This window comes from Carcharhinus amblyrhynchos, chromosome 4, assembly GCF_965287045.1.
Source record: "Carcharhinus amblyrhynchos chromosome 4, sCarAmb.v2.hapA, whole genome shotgun sequence".
Lineage (NCBI taxonomy): Eukaryota > Metazoa > Chordata > Chondrichthyes > Carcharhiniformes > Carcharhinidae > Carcharhinus > Carcharhinus amblyrhynchos.
Window position 1 is genome coordinate 53,783,920 of NC_137327.1, and position 23,030 is coordinate 53,806,949.

At 41.8% G+C, this 23,030-nt stretch overlaps 2 protein-coding genes across 4 annotated transcripts in view; both read left to right on the forward strand.

The window, feature by feature from the left end:
* wdr59 (WD repeat domain 59) overlaps window positions 1-6,054 on the forward strand; it is an 84,086-nt gene extending 78,032 nt beyond the window's left edge. For all 3 annotated transcript variants that reach the window (XM_080187167.1, XM_080187165.1, XM_080187166.1), the window contains one exon: window positions 2,351-6,054. In XM_080187167.1, the coding sequence (XP_080043293.1) occupies window positions 2,351-2,586 (236 nt within the window). In that variant the 3' untranslated portion in view covers window positions 2,587-6,054. The remainder of the gene's footprint in view (window positions 1-2,350) is intronic.
* Window positions 6,055-8,418: 2,364 nt separating this feature from the next.
* Window positions 8,419-18,127, forward strand: LOC145342025 (putative RNA polymerase II nuclear localization protein SLC7A6OS). The gene is made up of 5 exons (XM_080187168.1): window positions 8,419-8,608; window positions 10,132-10,407; window positions 12,441-12,572; window positions 15,933-16,151; window positions 16,443-18,127. Exons 1-5 carry the CDS (start codon window positions 8,441-8,443, stop codon window positions 16,626-16,628), a joined length of 981 nt encoding a protein of 326 aa, XP_080043294.1. The 5' UTR covers window positions 8,419-8,440; the 3' UTR covers window positions 16,629-18,127.
* The last annotated feature ends 4,903 nt before the right edge of the window (window positions 18,128-23,030 follow it).

The following is a 23,030-nucleotide window of genomic DNA, read 5'->3' on the forward strand; positions in this document are numbered from 1 at the left end:
TCACTATTGCCTGTGTGTCCTTCCACCTGAATGTCTGCAAATAAAATTTCGATGTCCCAGTTTACTGAGGTTCATGTACAAAGATGGAAGCGTCAATTCCAAGGGGTCACAGGATCAGGGTGAGGGGGAATATTTAAGGGAGGTGTGCAAAGGAAGCTTTTCATGCAGAGAGTGATGGATGCATGGAACGTGTTGCCAGAGGAGGTGGTGGAAGCAGGCACATTAGCAGTATTTAACAGGCATCTGGATGGCCACATGAATAGGGAATAGAGGGATACGACTGCGGAAGAGCAGAAGATTTTTTATAATTTAGTTAGGACATCATGATTGGCACAGGCTTGGAGGACTGAAAGTCCTGTTCCCGTGCTGTACTTTTCTTTGTTCTTTGTAATGTGAATGATGTTTGAGTCATTTGTCTTTCATTTTTGTACCTAAAGAAGGGATCTCTTGTGTGAATTAAGCATTTTCCTTACAATTGAACTTTGAGCATAACTTTATATTGGTCCAATGGGCACATTTTCACCCTTATTCTCCTGAGTTGTGGCCACAAGGGAAATCCTAGGTTGATGGTTTGAGATGGATACCAAAAAGCTTTTTTCTTAGGGGGAGGTCCATTTTCAAGGGAGAACAATGTTAAAATTTGAGGAAGGCCATTCAGGGCTGAAATTAAGAGGCTTTTCTACATAAAAGTCAATGGAAGTATGAAATTTCTCTCTCGCCCTCCCAAAAAAACAGTTGTTGATACTGTGTTAATTAAAATTTCCAAATCAGTTCCATTTATTTTGGGATTTTTGTTAGGCAAGGGCATTATGTGTAATGGAGCAAAGGAACTGAGACACAGATCAGACATTAGTTAACTGAAATGATCTTGAGCAATCTTAATGGGCTGAATGGGGGGGGGGCGGTTCCGGTTCCTGTGTAAAATAAACTTGTGAGTAAGTATTTGGATTATTGAAAGCTATGTTTCTGGAACTTGATCTTGTGATTTGGAGAGCTGAACTGTTGCTGAATAATCTAGCCAAATATCCTCCAACAGACATCACTAAATCATAGAATTTTACAGCACAGAAGAAAGCCATTTGACCCATCATGTCTGGACTGGCTCCTGATAGAGAAATAGTTGAATTTGTAACTGAGCTTTTATCCTCCTTCAATTAGGGATAAGCTCTCCATTTAATAATTTCAAATGACTTTTGATGAAAGTAGATAATCAGCTTCAGCTAGCTGAAATGGGTACGTAGGATATATTATGTGCTGGGGGTGAGTGTCCACAATGGTTTAGAAATACTGTTTTCATTAAGAGGTGAACAGTCTTTATTCTCAGCACCAGTACATACATTCAAACTGATCAGGTTGGCACATATTTGGCAGCTGGATCATTCTGCTTTGAAATCAAAAAGAAAAGTGAGATGGGATGGGAATAAAAAAAATTAACAATATGAAATGTTGAGCCATCAAATAAGCTTTGTCCTAAGATAAGTCAAAAACAAATGCATCATCAGGCTGTCCGGAGTCCACTGCTCTTACTGTATCCATTGAAGCATAGAAAATAGTTAATATTTTAATTGCCTGTCAATTGCGAAGAATTTATTTAATCATCAAATCAGCTTACATTAATATCAAGGACAGCAGTTTCTTTGAGAGGCAGCCGACTGGTCCCGAAGTAGCTGTTCATGGTGCTTCAGCTGCCAGAGGCCCAACAGTTCTCCTGAGAGATAATTCATTACGTACTTCCTCATTTGGAAATAACAAGGTTTCCAGGCCTTTCCTATTGTTTTAAAAGGTTTTATATATTGTACAAGTTGTGTAATGCAGACTGTTTCTTGTTGTGTCTTTTCACTTTGATGCGATTACCTTGCTAGTAAATAAGTCTGCCCTTCAGGCTGAAAGTAACGGTTTTGTCATGTGGTATTTGCTGAATAAAGTTGTAGAGTCTCCTGTAATTTGCTGTGTGCAACTTTTATAATTAAGGACATTAGTGAGTTCCAGCATGTGCTGTACCACACATTGCACATTTCCAGGGTATAGGTTGCAATTCACATGAGACTTCCTTCACTAATGACTGTGTTGTGAGCTCAAGATAAAGATGTTGGGAGAAAACTAGAAGGGCATGTCAGTGCTGCTGGTGTAGGGAGAATAGTACTTAATATAGGGAGTGATGGTGGACTAGAATATTAATTATGGAGAAAGAATGGCTACCTGGATTGTTTATGTAAATTATATTTATTCTACTTTCTGGCAGAAATAGCTATAAACCAAGCTTAGGGTAGAACTATTTGGATAATAATGGGCTATTTTACATAATAAATGTTTTGGGTACAGTTAACTTTTTCTCTGCTATCTCCTTCAGAATTTGGTGTGTACTGCTGTCATTGCCGCAGTGAAGTACGAGGGACACAGTGTGCTATTTGTAAAGGCTTCACCTTCCAGTGTGCCATCTGCCATGTTGCTGTTCGGGGATCTGCCAACTTCTGTCTCACCTGTGGGCATGGTGGCCATACAAGTCACATGATGGAGTGGTTTCGGACCCAGGAAGTGTGCCCCACGGGCTGTGGCTGTCATTGTCTGCTCGAGAGCACATTCTGAAATAAGCCTACCATCATGCTTATAATAAGAGGCCTTAAATACTGTTCCAGGATATCTTAACTGAAATTGTGACTGTCAATGGAACAGATGTGGAAACTTTAATCAGTAGGAGAACCTTGAGAGGCACAAGGACAAATTTTCAGACTTTCAAATTTTCTGAACTCTACTTTCAAGAGTGGGGGAACATGGTTTGCACATATTCTTCAGCACAGCAACAATTCAAAAGCAAGACTTATTTATGAAAACGTATTTTTAAAATGAACTTTGTTTCATTGTTGACAGTAATTGTTGTCCAGCAGTTGATGAGGATTGTTGTCCAGCTGTTGACAGTGGCATATAACCATGTATGAACACAAGCACAGACTTGAAGCAACTGCAATTGTTCAAGCCATGATTAGTAAAACAAATCTTTTTTAGAGGAAGTATTAACTCACTCAGTCGTTTGTGCACTCCCGTTCCAGTTTTCATGGTTTGCTGCTGTTCTGTTTCCATACCGCTTGTGCAGGGTTTTATGAACAGCGATAGCTAAATCCAATAGAGGCATCTGTGGAATAATCACTGGTTTCGCTCCTGGAAGTTGAATAGTTATCCGGCCCAGACTGACACCTCTGTCCACTTGCTTTAAGCATCCTAATTGAAATAAGTTTGGGCACAAAATTGGGGATGTCATTTGGCCTGTTGCAGAAAGGGTATTGTGAATAAATTGAAAAGTGTTAGTGCAATAGGGGTTTCTCTCTTAGACCTGGGGCTGAGGCACATTACTGGATAGAATCAAGAGAGCTTTCATCTGTTTCTAACTATGCAGCACTTTACCTAAAACTGCTATATTGTGATATTTGCTTGCTCAAAATGGAAAATGATCCATTTCTTAGCATTAATATCCTTCACCTCGATTCACAAGACAATGGAGAATTTCAGTTGAGTAGTTCTTGAACCACATAAAATGCTCTGCCATCTTTTTAAGGTAATTTGACTGGTCCTTTAACAAAATCGGCAGGTTCTGTTGGTCACTTAAGAACTGCTTGGTAACTATTTGGATGCTGAGATTGAACTAAGCTTGAACATAAGTGGTAACCATAGTACTGAAATGTGCAGGGTTTTATGAAATTTTTGCCAGCATTACTGGGGACAGAACTCGCTTGATTTTGCAAGCTATGCACAGCTGTACTGTAATTTCTTCTGCTATACAATGTAGCTCAGAATATGTTCGGCACTGCTAAGGATAAAGGGCTTCAATTTCAGGCCTTCCATCTGCAGCAGCAACCTTCAGCCTCTTCTGGGAAGAGCAGGGTTGTGTTAATTGTCGATTGCAGTTTATCAAAAGTCACTGCACGTATATTCTGAAGATCTGGTATCCTTAGGAAATACTGAGCATATTTCCAAGGAGAGCAGCAGATTTCCAGCTCTGTATATTGGGGCAGTATCTATGTGACTGACATAGTAACATCAGTTACTAATGTTGACCGTAAAATGAATAGCAGATACTTTATATATCCTGATTTGAGAAGCCACCTTGCTACTCCTTGCTGTGTGCACATTGGCCAAGTTAAAGATTCACTCATGGATCATTTAATTCACTAGTCCCATGAAAGAATTGAGCAACTGGAGGTATTATCTGTGACAGTCATAGTATTACAGGAATTCAGCTATTTGCTCATGTTTTAGGTTCAAATGGATCAATTGTTTTCCGAACACTTCCCCATCTGCTTCCTGTTTTGGTGCTTTATAATTATGTCAGCTAAAATGCTGAATTGTTAATGCTGCATGATTACAATCCAGTAATGTACTTGTATGAAGTGAGCATTTTGCTGAGGTGTTAGTAAGCGCCCATTTCTACTGTGTGGTAAACCAAGTGGCAAAACAGAAAATCACCACCCCCCACCATTCTGGACTTTCAACCTTTTGGACCCACCCTCACCCCCATGGTGACACCTCCATTTTCTATGTTAGCCCCTCCCTTCCCACAGTGACCTTTTATCATCCAATATCCCTTAACTCTCACCTTTCAACCTTGCACAGTGTCCTCTAATTCTCTCACTGTCACTGCCTAGTGAATTCTGAGCCCTCAGCATCAGTGTCCTGAGCAGTGATTTCTGATTCTCCATTGTCCCAGACCTCCTGCGCACTGATCTCTGAACCTCGCACCCAATTGTCCCAGTCTCTGTGGTTTCCATATAGCTCGATTTTTTTTTTCCCCCTGAAACTTGCTGGAGCACAAAGTATAAACTAAAAATTAATTGCATGTTTTTAATGTGCATTGCTTCTGGAAGAAAGAGTTTATGCAAGTCTTATAAAATATATGATATAGAGTGAAAAGCTCAGTCGAGGCATTGACACTGTCTCTCTTGATGGTTGAAACTAAAAGCTGAGGTGGATTTGTGAGGGAGAGGAAGTAGCAATCTGGCCATTCCATTAATGATAGAGAATAAAAGAGGAATGTGCTTTGTGCAGCATCACGAAGTAGGGTTTGGGGATGATTTGTTTGTCTTTACAAAGTTTAGTTTTTATTTGCCTGCCATTTCATCCGCTTTGTATTAATCCATAGCGATACTATGATGGTGAGGGAGCTCCAGAGAAATGCTTTTGGAGTTCTCCAGGTGGACAGTGTCTTCAGTGACCACCCAGGCATCTGTACTCATACCAGTTTTAATAACCTTACAAAACTGATTGTTTTTTAATCCCTATTAGTTGAATAATCAACAGGCTGCTACTCGAGGATCAGGAGTCTAATTCCATCTTGTGTGGGCCATTCCAAAGCTATTAAGCGTACCGGTTCTGATTGTACTTATCCCTGGAGGTTTTGATAAATGACCCAATACCTCCAAGTTCCCCACTTACTATGTCCTTGCTATTGATCACCCAACACACACATCCCCGTGGAGCCCTGCAGTCTCTCTCCAATTAGAACATGAAGCTTCCACTTTTTTTTGATTGGTTGATTCTTGACTGTCAAGCAGCCTTTTCTCTCCCAATCCATAATAGCGAAAGCTACTACACCGAATTGTTGACGGAAAACGAAAACAATACTTTTTTTAATACTCATATATAATTTGCCATTTGGTTGCTCATAGCAATGTCCTGAAGATTGATTTCTAATTCCTTCTGACTCCAGGACAATCTTGGAACCCTAAAAGATGCGCATCTTGGTCATTTATCCTTGTCTTTATTTTATCTTTAGCCCTGTGTCCTCCTGAGGTGCCCCATTACACTTTTACTTGTGTTCAGCTCAATGAGATACACCCCGTTTCAGTAAGAATCCCCTTAATGACTACATCATCATTCTAATTTTTGTCACTGTTTGAACGTTGACATTGCTGCTCTATTTCTGTTGCAAGAACTGTATTGCTAAGCTGCTGAGTTCAGGAGCCACAACTACATTTTGTAACTAAGTTGTAAATTGTGTACAAAGATGACACTGTGACATACAGTTCAAAGTAAATTTTTCTGCTATGATCTTGTTTTTGCTAACTGGCATTTGGTGACTTGAAGTACTGTTGATCATTATTTGAGTTCACCTCTATCCCTATCTAACAAATATATATTGGCTGTAGTCTCAATATTCATACATCATCCAAAAACTATGCAGGACCAAAAAAAGGTATCATTGAGGCAGAAGGCATGGAGAAAGACAAAATGAATACATGTCTTCATTAAACAAGAGGATGCTCCCAATGTCACAGTAAATGAGTAGTTCGTGAAGACATTGAATAAAAATAAATACACTTCAAAGGTTGGCAGCTTGTTGTACAAACATGTGAATAGGAGTAGGCCACACGTCCCCTCGAGCCTGCTCCACTATTCAATTAAATCATGGCTGATCTGATTGTAACCTCAAGTCTATATTGTTGCCTACATCTGATAACGTTTCACCCCCTTGTTAAACAAAAATCTTTTTAGCTCTGCTTTAAAAATATTCAAAGACACTGGCGAGGAAAGTTTCAAAGCCTCGGGACCCTGGGAGAGAATTTCTCCTCGTCGATCTTAAATGAGCGACTCCTTATTTTTAAACAGTTACCCCTTTGTTATCCCTCTCTCCATTACCTAAGGGTTCATGTTTTAAAATTGAGCCTAATGAGCATTGTGAACTACCATCTTAAGACTTTCCTATCTTGCCAATGAATGAAGTTGAATGTATGAGTTAAAACATGATAACATGAACTTTTTAAATATTAGTTATCCAAATCCTTGTACTTTAGGTTATTTCTTTTAGATAGCTCTCTTCTCGGGGGAAATATTTTTACAGCCTTATTTTCCTCTTAATTTTCTACGCTCCCAGATTTTTCTGCAATGTTTATTGCTTATCAGACAACGGTTTCACTGCGCCAAGCATTCACGTTTACAGGCTTGGCACTGTGTTGTTGGAACAGTGAAGCCAGAATGACATCATGACCAACCCTCAACCTGTTCTCTCATGTACTTCAAATGATGATAACAGCATGGCCAAAATGAGTGGAAAACTGAATAATTTCCCTAGTTGGTAGCCTTGTTTATTTAGGAATTGCTAACATTTATTTTCTCATTATCTTATTCCTATATAAAGAGATGATAATCAAAATAAAACATAGCTAATCTGTACCTAGTCCACATCTTTGATTCACATTCCTATGCTACCTTTAGCTAACAAATCTGTTGGTCACAGTTTTGGAGATTTCTGTTGACTCTGGTGATTTCTGTCCCAAATAAGCTACTTTTTAACCACATGGATATTTTAAATTTTTTCATACATTCTATCCCTGTGTTATTTTCTCATCTATCAAATGGGTGTTTACATGACTCATTACTGTTTCCAGTAACGATCAAGGAATCTATTCCACGGATTGGCCACTCACTGAAAGAAATATAGTTTCCATGTATTTTGTTAATTTCCTCTCCTTTCAAGGACAGGGCAAAGTGAAATAGTTTGTAATGGAAAATGATTAAGTATGTAAACTTTATGGAGGGTACAAGATATCTCAATTTTTTCTTAAATTCATATCCACCAAGAAGGATAGAGTGCCATATGGGCAATAAATCATGAAAATAAACAGCCTGAGGATTAGGAGAGTAGGGATAAAGACACTATTGTCTTGACAGGATGTGGTCAGACAATTTGTAGAGGCTTCAGCTTTCTACATAATATCATCGGCCAATGAAGGAAGAGTTGCATATCCAAATATTGATAGGAGGCTTGTAATTGTCTACATTACCTCAACTCTTGTAGAGTTCTAAAAGCGGCAATCATATCACCTCAATATATTTTTCCCCAGCAAAAAGTGTCCAATTTATAAAATCACAATCTACTGCGCCTCCTATCACTATTTAAACATAAATTGGTTGCAAACGTTAATTACATCATAGTGAAGACATCTCTAAGTAGTAGTTATCAACATGATTCAATATTGCATTCAGTTTGGAAGAATGAGTCGAATTAGGCTACAGGACAGTACTCTTTGTTTTTGGGAAGGAGGTTGAAGTAGGCTGCTGGGATTGAGCGCCTATAAACTGGCGGAATCACCACTGCACAATGAGCAATTACTCCTAGGATTGTTGCTGACCTTACATTCTCTGGAGATCTTCATTTCAAATCTTAGTATTTCACATTAGAAGAGTGCAGTCTGTGGGGGCGGGGCCAGTCAGTGGGCGGGTCAGTATCGGGGCGGTGCTAGTGATTAGGGGCGCGGTCAGCCTCTGGGCGGGGGACTAGGGGACACTGGGGTCGTGGTTGCTGTTGGGATGGGGCCAGTGTCGGGGGCGGGGCCAGTGAGTGGTGGAGTCCAGAGAAGGGGCGTGGTCAGCCTCTGGGGGGAGGGATCGGTTTGGGGACAGTATCGGGGCGGGGTCTGATTAGGGGCGGGGTTAATCGCTGGGTGCTGCCATGGCGGCTCCAGTGCTGCGGGTGAAGCGGAAACGCGGCGCCGAGCCGGCCGAGGCTTTCCTCCTCGCCTGTAAGCGGCTGCGGACTGGCGGCGAGGCCGGGGAGCCGGGTCCTGTGCAGCATGTTGTGCGCACCCTCTTCAGACTAGCGGCCACAGTGGGCGCTGGGGTAAGGCTGGGCCTGGGGACAGGGAGCCTGATCGCAATGAAGGTCTTTCCAGCGATTTAACCAAAACTTGTCGCTCATTCAGAATCTGTTTTTGACAAAAAATTACGAAAGAGGAACAATCTTTCGTTGCTGTCTGTGCTGTTAGAGCAGAGGGAGGAAATAGTCTGGTTTTCAAGAGCTGTTGGGTGACTGGATGAATAATAAACTCCAACCCGGATCCTACAGGCAGCAACGCCCCTGGGGGCGGGGGCGGGGGCGGGGGGGGGCTGCTGGCCATATGGTGGGCTTGAACAGAAGGTCATTCCCCACCCCCTGTCTGGATGGTGCCAACACATCACCCCCTGTTCCCATTTAAATTACAGCCGAACCTCAGCTTTGTCATCGACTATATTTCAGCCTATAGAATCGTATAATCTGTACAGTGCAGAAGGAGGCCATTCAGCCCATCGGCAACACTGTTTCTACACCGGCAACACTGTTTCTACACCGACAACAATCCCGCCTAGGCACTAGGGCCAATTTAGCATAGCCAATCAACCTAACCCACACATCTTTGGAGTGTGGGAGGAAACCCATGCAGACATGGGGAGAACGTGCCCACTCCACAGTCAGCCAAGGAATGGAACCCAGGTTCTTGATGTTGTAAGGCAGTAATACAAACCACTGTATCACCATGCAGCCCAAATCAGCTGCTGTCACCAGGTGCCTCCTGAATGTTGGTGTTGAGTGCCAGGCCTTTTTTTTTACTGCAACCTCCCATCAAAATCAGTGAAAACTCGACATCTGCAAGATTACCAGAGCAGCCAACCAGTGAGGAAAGCTCAAAATGATGGGGCACCATTAAAGAAGGAAATTTTTTTTGAAGATTTTCTTTTTAGATTGAGATATTAATGTGGGGAATGGGTGTTTGCTGATTTTGATGGGATGTTTTATTGTGTGGTTTAGCTTGGCCACTATGCACCAATATGGAGCTACCTGCTTCCATGTGGTTTGGTGGTTAGTCAGATACTTGATATGAAAGGGGTTTAGCACGTTTATTTTGTTGTAATTTCCTTGAAAAAAGTGTATTGTGTATAGTTATTTATTATAGGTGAAAGAAAGATTTGAGGAAATTTTTTTTGCATTTCTCACTTTCATGTAAGAAAGATGTTTTAAACCACTCCAGCAGTATCATAGGAGGAATAGATATCTAATATGTGTCCTGATGTGGTTTAATTTAAAAAGACAACTTGCATCTTAATCCTTCAGGTCACCTGGATCCTGGAACTAATATTAATGACTGGGAATGTACATTTCTAAAACATGATATCTTGACATTAGCAATATGAGGGTGGCCTTGCATTAGAACATTTTCTAATATAAAACTAAAATACTGCTCAGCTGTCAAACAAAGAGGATTTTTGACAGAAAGCATCAATCTTGGATTTCCTCCCCCTTTAATGAATGATTGATTTTGCCACAAGTGATTTGAAAAATTGTAAAGTGTAAAAGCGGAGGGATTTACTGTGGTATCTTCTCTGTAGGATGACCTTGTTCAGAGGCACGTGAGAGAAGCCTTCTCTAAAGACAAGGCTTTGCAGGCCCTTAAGCCCTCTGAGACTAGTGTCCAGCGTATCCAACTCTATGCAAGAGCATCTCGCCATGCGGCCAGTCAGGAGAATCGGTACAAAGTCATTGCTAGCCACCGAAGAAACTTTTCTACAGGAGCTTCTGAATCTCAATCAGGTGTGAAACATGCACGCCAGTCTGGAACAGATAGTTCTGGAGCTCAGTGTGAGCGAGACCAAGATAGCTGTAAGGTAATATTTACTGTTTTAACAATTGCCTGTCTGTGGTGAGTAATAGGTGATATAAGACTTGGTTGTAAATGAAAATTATTGTTAACTAGTGATCTGGCAATTTGCTTCTCATATGATATTTTGAATTTATGATTTATCAGAAGCTCTGTTCTGTTTATCATTCTTCTGTTCCCCAGATTTCTCCCATCCTGTCCTAAAGATACTGTTATACTGGAATATATGGGTGGCAACAGTCTTTCAGCATCTTTAAAGCAGACATTCTTTGTGTGTCAGTGTAGGGCAAATTGTATTGATAAACTATTTGACTTTGGGGGACATCTGAAGTTCCCAGCTGAGCTTGACTGTGTTTCATTCACCCATAAACTTGCACGTTTCAGCTTGAAAGTCATTGGATAGAAGCAGAAGTAGAAGGCTGATCAATATTTGCTGCCCTCGATTCCACCAATTCCCTAGCCTAAGGAACACTGCACTCTGTCGGCTTCCTGACTGAGATCAGCAACACAGACCATACCTATCTGTGCATCTACCCACTGAGCCATTGTAAAATGATGGTGACGCAATAATATTATCAGATTTTTTTCTTCTTGCTTAGGAATTCACAGAGAAGGCAAATGAAATGTGATCATTTAGTTTGGGTTGTTGATAGATTAGCAGTTTAACTCGGACCAAAGTTGACAGACTCAGTGTTTAACGTCATAAATCAAATTTAGTATCTTTGGAGCAAGGAAGCAGCAAGTAGTCTGATACAGTGAAGTCATGATGGAGTTCCAGGAGACAGATGCAAGGTTGTTCCTCAGTTTTCCCCTCCTACTCCAATTTTTTAACGTAATGATCTAAGTTGCCCCTGAAAGGGAACTTTATAAAAGTGCGCACTATGTTAATGGCACAGAGAAGATTTAATTTGGAGGATTATTTTAAAATATAAAAGGATACTGGACTAAGGTTAAAATTACTGAAAGGAATGTTAAGCATAAATGGGAAATAATTTATGCAAAGAATTACCTGCTCGTGGAATAATCTTTGGGGGGGGCGGGGGGGGGTGGTTTAAAATGGAGAGGAAATGTTTGTTACTATTCAAGTCGGTTTGTTGATATGACGTCAGTGTGAGCGAGACCAAGATAGCTGTAAGGTAATATTTACTGTTTTAATTATTCAATATTTACTGTTTGCCTGTCTGTGGTGAGTAATAGGTGATATAAGACTTGGTTGTTCTGGTAATGTAAATGGGTATGGTATGATAATAATGTTTTTTCTCCTTTTCATTCACAGGTTTTAAGTCGGTCCACCTCGTGTCCAATGAGGGGCATACAGGCGATGGGTCGTACTGGGGCTGCTCTTGGTTGTTCGAGATTGGCCTAGTGCTTCATGTCATTAGTGTGTGCCTAAACTGGACAAGATACTGGGCAAGACGACAGCTCAGTGACTATCGCTGATTGCTGTGCAGACACATGGATTTGGGCCGGTGTCTGTGGGAGTTTGCACATTCTCCCCGTGCTTGTGTGGGTTTTCTCCGGGTGCGCCGGTTTCCTCCCACACCCCAAAGATGTGCTGTTAGGCTGATTGGCAGGAATAAATTGTCCCTAAATCAGTTTTCCCTCAATCTGGATGGCCATAAAACATTAGACAGGGGTCATGGGTAGAGAGGTGGACTGGTGGTGTTGAGATAGCGGCGCGGGCTCGTTGGGCTGAAGGGCCTGTTTCCCGGGCTGATTTTGTTCTTTGTTCTTTAGTTCTGAAAGAATCAACTAATTTGGGGTGATTGGCTTTCCTCATTTGAATTGATATTGTGTGAAGGGTCAAGGGAGGCACAGGAACAGAGAGAGGAGAATAATGTTCTGTGGGAGAAGAGAATGATAGATGCTGTTCAGGCACAGTTGATGGAATGGGAAATGTAGCACTGAGCGATCTTCAGTCTTTCAGCAAGCTGAAATAAACCCAGCATTGAGTTCTTCCTGACTTGGGTCAGGGTGGACCTTGTTTTCACAAAGTTCATAGTCTTTTAGAAGTTTACACTTCTTCTGGTTCTTTTAAAGAAGGCCTATGCAACTTCTGGAAATAACAAAGATGGCACTGGGTCTGCAGCTGAAATTCAAGTGTTTGATATTGTCCAGCATGATGAACAAGTTGAAGATGATGAAAGAGGTTCAAAGCATAAAGGTTCAAAGGTAAGACCAGGAACCGTGAAAGTCTGCTTTCATGAATAACTTAATTATACGTCACAACGATTCTGCTCAATGTGTCTATGCCAGTTTGCCGAAAGTGCTATGTAATTTGTCCCAATCTGTTGCTCCTCTCTGTTAGTCTGCATGTTTTTCCCATTGCCAAGTACTTACTCCGTTTCTCTTTGAAACATTTTTAAATATCTTCTCATCACCCTTTCAGGCAGATCACAACTTTATGAGAAAATATCTTATTTACTCTTATCAAAACCATTATTTTAGCGATTTCTAAGTTTCACCTTCTCTGCTCTTGGGAGAATAATCCCAACTTTTCTATTCTCCAGGACTGCGAGCCCACAGTTATCTGACATTGTTCTAGCCGTTTTATTCTGCATCTTCTTTGAAGCCTTGAGATCCTTGTTAACATCTTTGTGACCCAGAATTGGGCAGAGTACTTGGCTGAGATATAATCAGTAATTTATCAAAGTCCAACATAACTTCCTTGTTTTTCTACTTCCAGTTATAAAGTTAATGATCGCTTATGCCTCTTTTTCCTTCAGGCAGTAGAATATTGTTTGTATGTTTTATGATTCCATTGGGTTGTGATTAGAGTGGAGCAGTTTCAGACCAATAGCTTAAGCCTAATATCAGTAGTGAGGAAAATTCTCAAATCCATTATCAAGGACTTTATAGCACTTAGAAAGCAGTGGTAGGATCAGACAGAGTCAGCATGGATTTATGAAGGGGAAATCATGTTTGACAGATCTGTTGGAATTCTTTGAAGATATAACTAGTAGAGTTGACAAGGGGGAGCAATGTCAATGTGGTATATTTGGACTTTCAGAGAGCTTTTGACAAAGTCTCGCGTAAGAGATTATCGTGCAAGATTAAAGCGCATGGGATTGGGGAAACTGTATTGAAATGGATAGAGAACTGGTTGGCAGAGAAAGTTAAAGTTTGTTTATTAGTCACAAGTAAGGCTTACATTAGCACTGCAATGAAGTTACTGTGAAATTCTCCTAGTCGCTACAGTCTGGCACCTGTTCGAGTCTATGCACCTAACCAGAAGAGGAAACAAAGAGTAGGAATTAATACGTCCTTTTCAAATTGGCAGGTAGTAAGTAGTGGGGTGCCACAGGGATCGGTGCTGAGACCCGCAGCTAGTCACAATATATATTAATAATTTGGATGAAGGAACGAAATGTAACATCTCAACATTTGCAGATGGACAGAAGGGTAAACTGTGATGGAGGATGAAGAGATCCTTCAGCATGATCTGGGCAGATTGGGTGAATGGGAAAATCAATGGCAGGTGCCGAATAATTTGGATAAATGTGAAGTTATTCATTTTGGAAGCAAAAAGGCAGATTGCTACCTGAATGGCTGTAAATTGGGAGCGGGGAGTATGCAGCGGGACTTGGATGTCCTTGTGTACTAGGTAACTGTGCTGAAGGTAAGCATGCAGATGCAGCAGGCGGTAAAGAAGGCAAATGGTATGTGTTCTTCATTGTGTGAGGTTTCGAGTACAGGAACAGGGATGTGTTGCATTTATACATGGCCTTGGTGAGGCCATACCTAGAATGTTGTGTGCAGTTTTGGCCGCCTTTTCTGAAGAAAGATATTCTTGCTCCTGAGATTGCAGTGAAGGTTTACCATGCTGATTCTAGGGATGGCGGGACTGATGTATGAGGATAGATTGACTAGATTAGGATTGTTTTCTGTGAAGTTGAGATGAATAAGGGGCGAATCTCATAGAAACTTATAAAATTCCAACAGGGTAGATGCAGGGAGGATGTTCCCAATGGTGGAATGCCCAGAATCAAGGGTCACAGCGTGAAGATTTGGGATAGACCATTTAGGATGGAGATGAGGAGCCATTTCTTTACCCAAAGACTGATGAGCCTGTGGAATTCATTATCACAGGAAGTAGTTGATGCCAAAACATTGAATGTATTCAAGAGGTGACTAGATAGAGCATTTGGGACAAACGGGATAAAAGGTTACTGGGGAGAAAGCAGGATTAGGCTATTAAGTTGGACAATCATCCATGATTATGATGAATGGCAGAACAGGCTTGAAGGGCTAAATGGCCTCCTGCTCCTATCTTCTATGTTTCTATGTATATTGACAATGGTGCTCTGTACAGCTTAGATCCGTTATCCCAGATACCTCATAGACATGCAGATTCTGAAGCAGGTATGTTCTTTGGTGAGTGTCTTTTCTGTACTGAGGTGAAGACGGTCCATACCAAGATCAAATGAGAACCACGATGCTATGCAAGACCACTCCTTGTCTTGGGGAGAAAATACTTCTCCACAGAATTAAAATGCCAACTGTCATGTGATCCAAGAAAAAGTTAGCTACTGCCTTTCTGTTCATTCAGTAGATTTTGAGGCTGATGTGTTATTATGGTAAGATACTGTCTGTTTTCAGGACTGGTTGTTTCATGCCACAACTCAGTGGAAAATAGTCTCCAGTGGTGCTTGATTAAGACTGAGTCTTTCAGCTTTGTGCATTTAATCAGAAATAAAAAATCTTCCTGGCATCAACTAGTGCTAGTAAACGAGACATAAATATGAGCTGCATGCCATTTTTCTGTTCAACTAGCATGTAAGTGGGCTAGAACCAGAATATTTAATATATTTGTTTTTGGCTTGGGTCAAAATTGGGCCAGCCTGACAGCTGGATCACATTGGCCTGGAACACCATAGAAACAGAGATATGGTCCATATATCTATAACAATGTCCTGAAAATAGGCCTTGGTGTTTGAGGAAAGGGTGCTTATTGACAGATATGATTGCATTCATATTTCTGTTGGTGGAATAGTGTGAAGCTAATTTGGAAATTTAACCCTGATTTCCTCTCATGATAACAACAGGAGCTACTGTTTTAGATAGTGGGCCATCTCTTATTTTGACTTTATCAGCCACTTCTATTGTGGGGAGGTCTGCATGGTTCTGACCACAGCATTATTTCCTTGCTTACCAACTTTGAATTCTTGGTCACTTTGCTTTCTGTCCTTCATGCCCTCTGTAGCAGCCAAACACTTCCTGTCCCTGTTGTCCCTTGTTTGTGCCAGGTAGAATTTGATAATGTCTGGAATTTTATGATTCTACTGCTGCTGGTTGATCTAAAGCAACCCTTGTGTCAATTGTACAACCAATGGCAAGTTGGCCAGCTGGGCCTGAGCCTGACTCTGTCATCAAGTTCTGATGAATGGTCATCAACCAGAAATGTTAACAGTAAGAACAATATCTTCAATTGATTTACTTTCTATCTAACCCAATTCCCCCATTGTGGCTAAGATTAATTGTGTTTTCTTCAGCAAATGAACTATCATGGCAACCCATTTTGTTCCATTTTAGGATCCTGGTCCAAGGCAGGATGACCCCCAAGAAATTCTATGTAATTCTGTACGAATGATTCGGGAGAAGCTGACAGTGTCAGATTCTGGTCTGGGGACAGAACACCGGGAGAATTTGGAGGAGTACGTTTATGACATATATTGTACTGACGGCTACTTTACTGGAGGTGGAATCCAAGATATTCTCTCAGTGGTTCCATGTTATGAGGAGAATGAACTGGTGAGTTAGTAGTTGTGCACTCTGTTCTATGTCTTTTGTTCATATGTGGTTTTAGCAACAATTGAACATAATCATTCAGTAGTTTTGCCTATTTGCTTCAAAAGAAGACAGACTTGCAGGGTGATTTCAGGTTGTCCGATTAATGGTCCTTGGACCTAATCTCACCAGAAGGCTTGAATTGAGTATGCAGATGACGAGCATCTTTGTGGCCTGGACATTGGTATGACAGTGTGTTCTGATGGGCATATTCTTGGTACGATGTGTGACACCTTTACACTGCTTTTGTTGCAGGTTGGTGATGAAATGATTGCAGATGAAGTGTATGAGGATGAAGATGATGAAAATGAAGAAAGTAATTGGCGGAATGATTACCCAGATGAGGATTCATTTGAAAATGACTGGAATAGTGAAGAGGATTTGGAGGAAGATATATCAATATATCAAAGGCACTATATCAAAGATGGCAACTCTGATTAATTTCCATGGCAGTGATATTATATTTGTATAAATATCTTATATGAATGGTGAAAAGCAACATTCAGTGCGTTGAAAATATCACTGATTTGTTTTGTGAGAATGACTGACTGTTTTATCATAATATATACCTCTTTTGTAAGTACCTTGCACCCAAAGTGGGAGTATGGTTGGCTATTGTGAATGTTAGTAATTGAAGTCAGAAATCAATATCTGGAATTTCCATTTATTCTTTGGAACTTTGGTAGAAAATTGAGGGAGCCTAAAGGAGCAATCATTTATTCTGTTTTACTGAGGTTTCTACTAATAAGCCAATGAAAAAGCTACATCCTTACTGTAGGCACAGTGTGGGGAGGGAGTTCTAAGAGTATGGTTAGTCCTGTAATACCTTGCCCATTCAGTAACTTGTTATGTGTGAACATAGATATTAAATTCAACCATGATATTAAGTGTCATCATCACTTAACTATACACTAATTTTCCAGCAAAATCAGAGTCGGAATGTTAGCTACCTCTTCCTACCTTCTACCTATCTCAATTGTGAAGGGACCTTGAAGGCAGCTTTACAAATTCCAGTGAGACCATTGCACTGAAGGGAGCAAGAAGACAGAATGTGCTCCAGCTCAGGGACTTCAGCCATCACCAGGTGGCTCAGAAGCACCACTATTGAGTGAATTGGCCCTATGTTGGAAGGCTGCATCTCCCAGATAGGGTCTGTGCTGTGGTAGGGATTGAGAGGACCATCAAGAGGGAAGACCTACTTGACCTGCTTAGCAAACTGTTGCAGATGTATCTGCCTATGACAATATTGAAAGATACAGGCATCATGTAGCCCTTGTGGAGATAGACCATGATTCTTTGAGCTGCCATGGCCATTCAGTAAAATTATGGCTGATCCCATCACGGCCTTAACTCACCTTCCTGCCCATAAATCTGTCTCATTCAGTCTTGCATATATTCAATTACCCAACCTCTGAGTAAAGAATTTATCTGATTTGTGACTCATGAGAAGAAATTCCACTTCACCTCCATCGTAAATGTGGCCTGTTATTTTGAAACTGTGCTTGTTAAAAATTCTGTCACAAAGGAAACTCCTCTCAGCATCCATCCTGTCAAGCCCCCTCAATGTTATGTTTCATTTCAATTACCTCCTTTTTGTATCATTAGCTAAGTGGACTACTCAGTCTCTTCATTCAAGTCATTAATATAGTTTGTAAATAGTTGAAGCCCCAATTCTGGTAATCCACAAGTTACAGTTTGCCAATCTGAAAATGACCCATTAATCCTAAATCTCTGTGTCCTGATGGTTAGACAGTCTTCTTTTCATCATAATATACTACCCATGAGCACCTATGTATTAGCCTTGTCAATTATTATCTAGCACCTTATCAAATGTCTTTTGGAAATTCAAACACATTACATCTACTGGTTTCTCCTTTATCCTGCTTCTTACATTCTTAAAGAACTCTAATATATTTGTCAAATAAAATTTCCATTTCACAAAACAATGTTTACTCTGCCTGGTTGAATTATTATTTTCTAAATGACCTGTGAGTACTCTAATAACAAATTCTAGCATTTTCTCAGTGAGAGATGTTGGGCAACTTAGCATATAGTTTTCTGATTTCAGTCTCCCTACTTTCTTGAATGAGTGAGATAAAGTCTCATCTTTGCACCGTGAATACCAGATTGTAACCTCTGCCCAATTTTTTCAGACAGCCATTGCTGCTGTTGATGGCCCACAGCACCTAATGAATACAGGCAGGCAAAAGGCAGGGAATTATAGGCCGGTTAGTTTAATGTCTGTTGTAGGTAAAATGTTAGAATCCGCCATTGAGGAGGAAATAGCGAGGCATCTTGAGGGGAATTGCTTGATAGAGCAGATGCAGCATGGTTTCGTTAAGGGGAAGTCGTGTCTGACAAATTTATTGGAGTTCTATGAGGATGTGTCTAGGGCGGTGGATAGAGGAGGGGCGGTGGATAGAGGAGAGCCGGTGGATGTGGTCTTTCTTGATTTTCAGAAGGCAAGGTACCTCACAAGAGGTTATTGCAGAAGGTAACGGGGCATGGAGTTGGGGGTAGGGTGTTAGCATGGATAGGGGATTGGTTGTCAAATAGGAGGCAGAGAGTGGGGGTCAGTGGGTGCTATTCAGATTGGCGGTTGGTGACTAGTGGAGTGCCCCAGGGGTTGGTGCTGGGGCCTCAGCTATTTACCATTTATATAGATGATCTGGAGGAGGGAACCGAGTGTATGGTGTCAAAATTTGCTGATGACACCAAGATTGGTGGAACGGCAAATTGCGTGGAGGGTATGGAGAGTCTGCAGAAGGATCTAGATAGGCTGGGCGAATGGGCCAGGAACTGGTAAATGGAATTTAATGTTGGCAAATGCGAGGTGGTCCACTTTGGTAGGAATAATGGTAGGAAGGACTATTACTTACGTGGCGAAAAACTGCAGCAGGCAACGGTGCAGAGGGACCTGGGGGTCCTTGTGCATGTGTCGCAAAAACCCAGCCTGCAGGTGCAGCAGGTGGTCAGGAAGGCTAATGGGATGCTGGCCTTCATAGCGAGGGGGATTGAATATAAAAGTAGGGAGGTCTTGCTGCAGCTGTATAGGGCATTGGTGAGGCCGCAGCTGGAGTACTGTGTGCAGTTTTGGTCGCCGCACTTACGCAAGGATATTTTGGCCTTGGAGGGAGTGCAGAGGAGGTTTACTAGGCTGATACCGGGGTTGAGCTATGAGGAGAGGCTGAATAAACTAGGCTTGTACTCGTTAGAGTTTAGAAGAATGAGGGGAGATCTCATTGAGACATATAAGATGATGAATGGGATGGATAGGATAGAGGTGGAGAGACTCTTCCCGCGCAGAAAGGACAGTAGGACTAGGGGGCACAGCCTCAAGATAAAGGGGGGCCGGTTTAGAACGGAGTTGAGGAGGAACTTCTTCACTCAAAGGGTGGTGAATCTCTGGAATTCTCTGCCCGTTGAAGTGGTGGAGGCTACCTCGCTAAATATTTTTAAGACGCGGGTTGATGGGTTTTTGATAAGAGAGGGGATTAAGGGTTATGGGGAGAGGGCGGGAATGTGGAACTGAGCCATGACAGATCAGCCATGATCTTATTGAATGGCGGGGCAGGCTCGAAGGGCTAGATGGCCTACTCCTGCTCCTATTTCTTATGTTCTTATACCTAGGTCTGAATCTATCCCATTTAACTTGGTGATAATATCACAGTCATTATGAAGGTGAAGCTCCATCTTTACCCCCATTGTGTGGCACCACAATGTTAAACAGATCCAGCAGTTCAAAAATGGATAGACATAAGGCCATCAGCAACAGCAGAATTGTATTCAACTACCATCTGTAAGTTCCTTCGTGGCCCAACATATCCATTGCTCTACCATTGCTATCAAACCAAAGGATGGATCCTGGTTCAATGAAGAGTGCAGAAGGGCATGCTAGAAGCATACCTGAAATTGAAATGTGAAGTACTGCCAGATTTCATTTGTGAGTGATAGTTGCCATTTAACTGGAGAAGGAATCTTCACAAATATTCCCATTATCAGTGATGAGGGAATCCAGCACATCAATACAAAAGACAGCTGAAGCATTTGCAGCTATCTACAGCCACCTTGGCCTTCTCCTGAGGTGCCCAGCTTCACAGATGTCAGCATTCAGCCACTTTGATTCACTCCACATGATATCAAGAAATAGCTGAAGGTACTGCAAAGGCTATGGGCCGTGACAACATTCCACCAACAGCACTGAAGACTTGTGCTCCAGAACTAGCTATAATTCTCATCAAGCTGTTCCAGTACAACTACAACACTGCCATCAACCTGACAATATGGAAAATTGCCCAGATATCTTCTTTCCACAAAAGACAGGACAAATTCAGTCCTTCCATTTACAGGGGAGGCTGTGATGTCATAAGACTAATAATCCAGAGGCTCAGGGAAATGCTCCAGGGACATGGATTTAAATCCCATCACGGAAGATGGTAAAATTTGAATTCAGTAAAAATTTGCAATGAAACCACTGTCAATTGTTGTAAAAACCTATCTGGTTCATTAATGTCCTTTAAGGAAAGATATCAGTTGTTCTTACCTGGTCTGGCCTATGTATGACTCCAGATCTGGAGGGTGACGTGGTTGATGCTTAAATGTCCTTTGAAATTTCTTGCAGATCTTCAAAAGCAGCTAAGTGTTTTTCAGTTTCTTGTTTGTGTAAACATCGTCCTCAGGAACAATTTGAAGTGGGTGGGGGGAGGTGGGGTGAGTGGGAAGGGGTATTTCTGATGCATTTAGCCATGAAGACACAGATAAACTAACAGCAGGCTGCATGCTGTCTAAAAGCCATTAAATTGTCAATCAAAGGAGAATTAAAAGAACTGAAGTGAAATTGAATGGGATCAAGGCTTTTCAAAGGATCTGCAGGGATTTCAACAGCTTTCAGCTTTCTCTGAACACAGTTGAGAAAGATATTTGTGTGATTCTCCCCTCCCAGTGAAAGTGACAGATGTTTGATGGTCAGGACTTGAAAAGTGTCTTCTCACACCTGCAGCTTCATGAAGAAAAGGGAATCCCTTCTGCTGAATGGAGTGTTGCTGGGATTTGGAAGGTGTCTAGGGGGCATGGATATTACAGTGACCAACCCACATCAAAGTTTTCACAGTCCACAGACCAGAATGAGGACTCCAATCAATGAAATGCCTGAAGTCATCATGCTAGAAATGATCTTCAGGTTTTCCAGGGTTAGAAGTGGCAATCTGGACCCGCATCCCAGGGTAGAGTGCCAAGATTCATCCCTTGCCCCCAGTGTGAACCCCAGGCTCCTTGGGGAAAACATCCCTCCACAGCCTGGCAGCAGCACAGGGCACATGTGCACTGCATTTACCTCCTTGACCCCTCCCCACCCTGGGTCTAATGTGCCAAGCCAAGGTATCATTGCCAGATGGCAGTGCACCATTGGTACTGCTGAGCAATGGGATACTGGAGGGGATGTGGGACACCCTCACGCCAGCATGGGGTGGGGGTAGGGGGGAGGTTGTCCCTCTTTCCTGCGAGGTTGGTGGTGCTCTCCTGATCAATGTGGAGTTACTATTTCCATGGTGGGGGGGCGGGAGGCTACTCTGAACATGGAGATTGGGGTATCCTTTAAAAATGGTGCCGCAATCTAGATGAAAATGGGCTGGCTGGAATGCCTCTCATTAGGCACAGTTAGTCAAGGTGGTAGGTGAATCTGATTTTCTCTCTGCTTTTCCCCCATAGCAATAGATTCTAGCGTTTTCCCAATGACAAATTTATTCTAACATTGGTTGACAGAATGTTGAGAAGACTTATCTGATGAATAATTTAATGTTTTGAAGCAAATTCATAATTTTCAAAAGGTGGCTCATAGATATTATGGCCAGAATCTTCCAAAAAATGCGGGGAGTGTTAGCTCAGGTGAGACAACCAGTGCGAAGCTCGTGGGCTACTCAGATGGCTTTTCTCGCTGTATTGAACAATGCAATTTCAAAGGAGAAGCGAGATTCACACCATTGACTGGATGTGTGGGGCCTAAGAAAGCCGGCAGTGCTTCAGAAGGTGCCCCAATCTCTGATTCAAATAAAAGACATACCTCTCATGGACCTCAAAATCTTTCATGAAAATGGGAAACCTCTCTCCCAGATATTCAGAGCCTGCACAGACACAGGGAGACCTGCCCTCACACACAGCAGAAGGGCAATCCTCCCCCACCCTACCCAGGTGGGCACTGCCAGAATACTGGGGGGGAAATGCCTCGGTATGTTCCTCACCAGCCGGGGACTATACTTACTATGTGCAGGCGTGGTCACCTTGACTATGGAAAAAAAAGATATTTGCACAGGTATGAAGCCACACATGCTGGGTGGGTAGTGAGGGTTAGAGCAGAAGTGATGTCGTCAAGACTGCTAATGTGATGTTAGTTAACGCAAATCAAATTCACACCCATCCTGGAGGAGGCGGAGAAGATCTTATTCCGAGATCTCACTGGCACAAATCCTGTTTGAGGCCACTTGTGGGATTTTGCGTCTAATATAGGATATGCACTCGCAGTCAATATGACCAGTAGACCGCAACCTATCTTTCCAATTCAGAGGGAAATTTGAGAAATGCATAATAGTTTAAAAAACTGATCATTGTGGGATCATTTGTACTTCAAGGATACACATCGTCAGTCATAAGGGCTAGTTCTCTCTTGTAACGCTCTGGAGTATTCTATTTTCAGGGTTTAGAGAGGGAAAATATGTTGAGGTTTGTCCTGCTTGATATCTAGCAATATGAAATTGCCCTGAAATTTCTGAACAGACTCTTTTGTGTTAAAATGTAAGGTTCCTAGAATCTGTGGGAAGGAGTCACATGAATTATTTTCTGATCAAATTA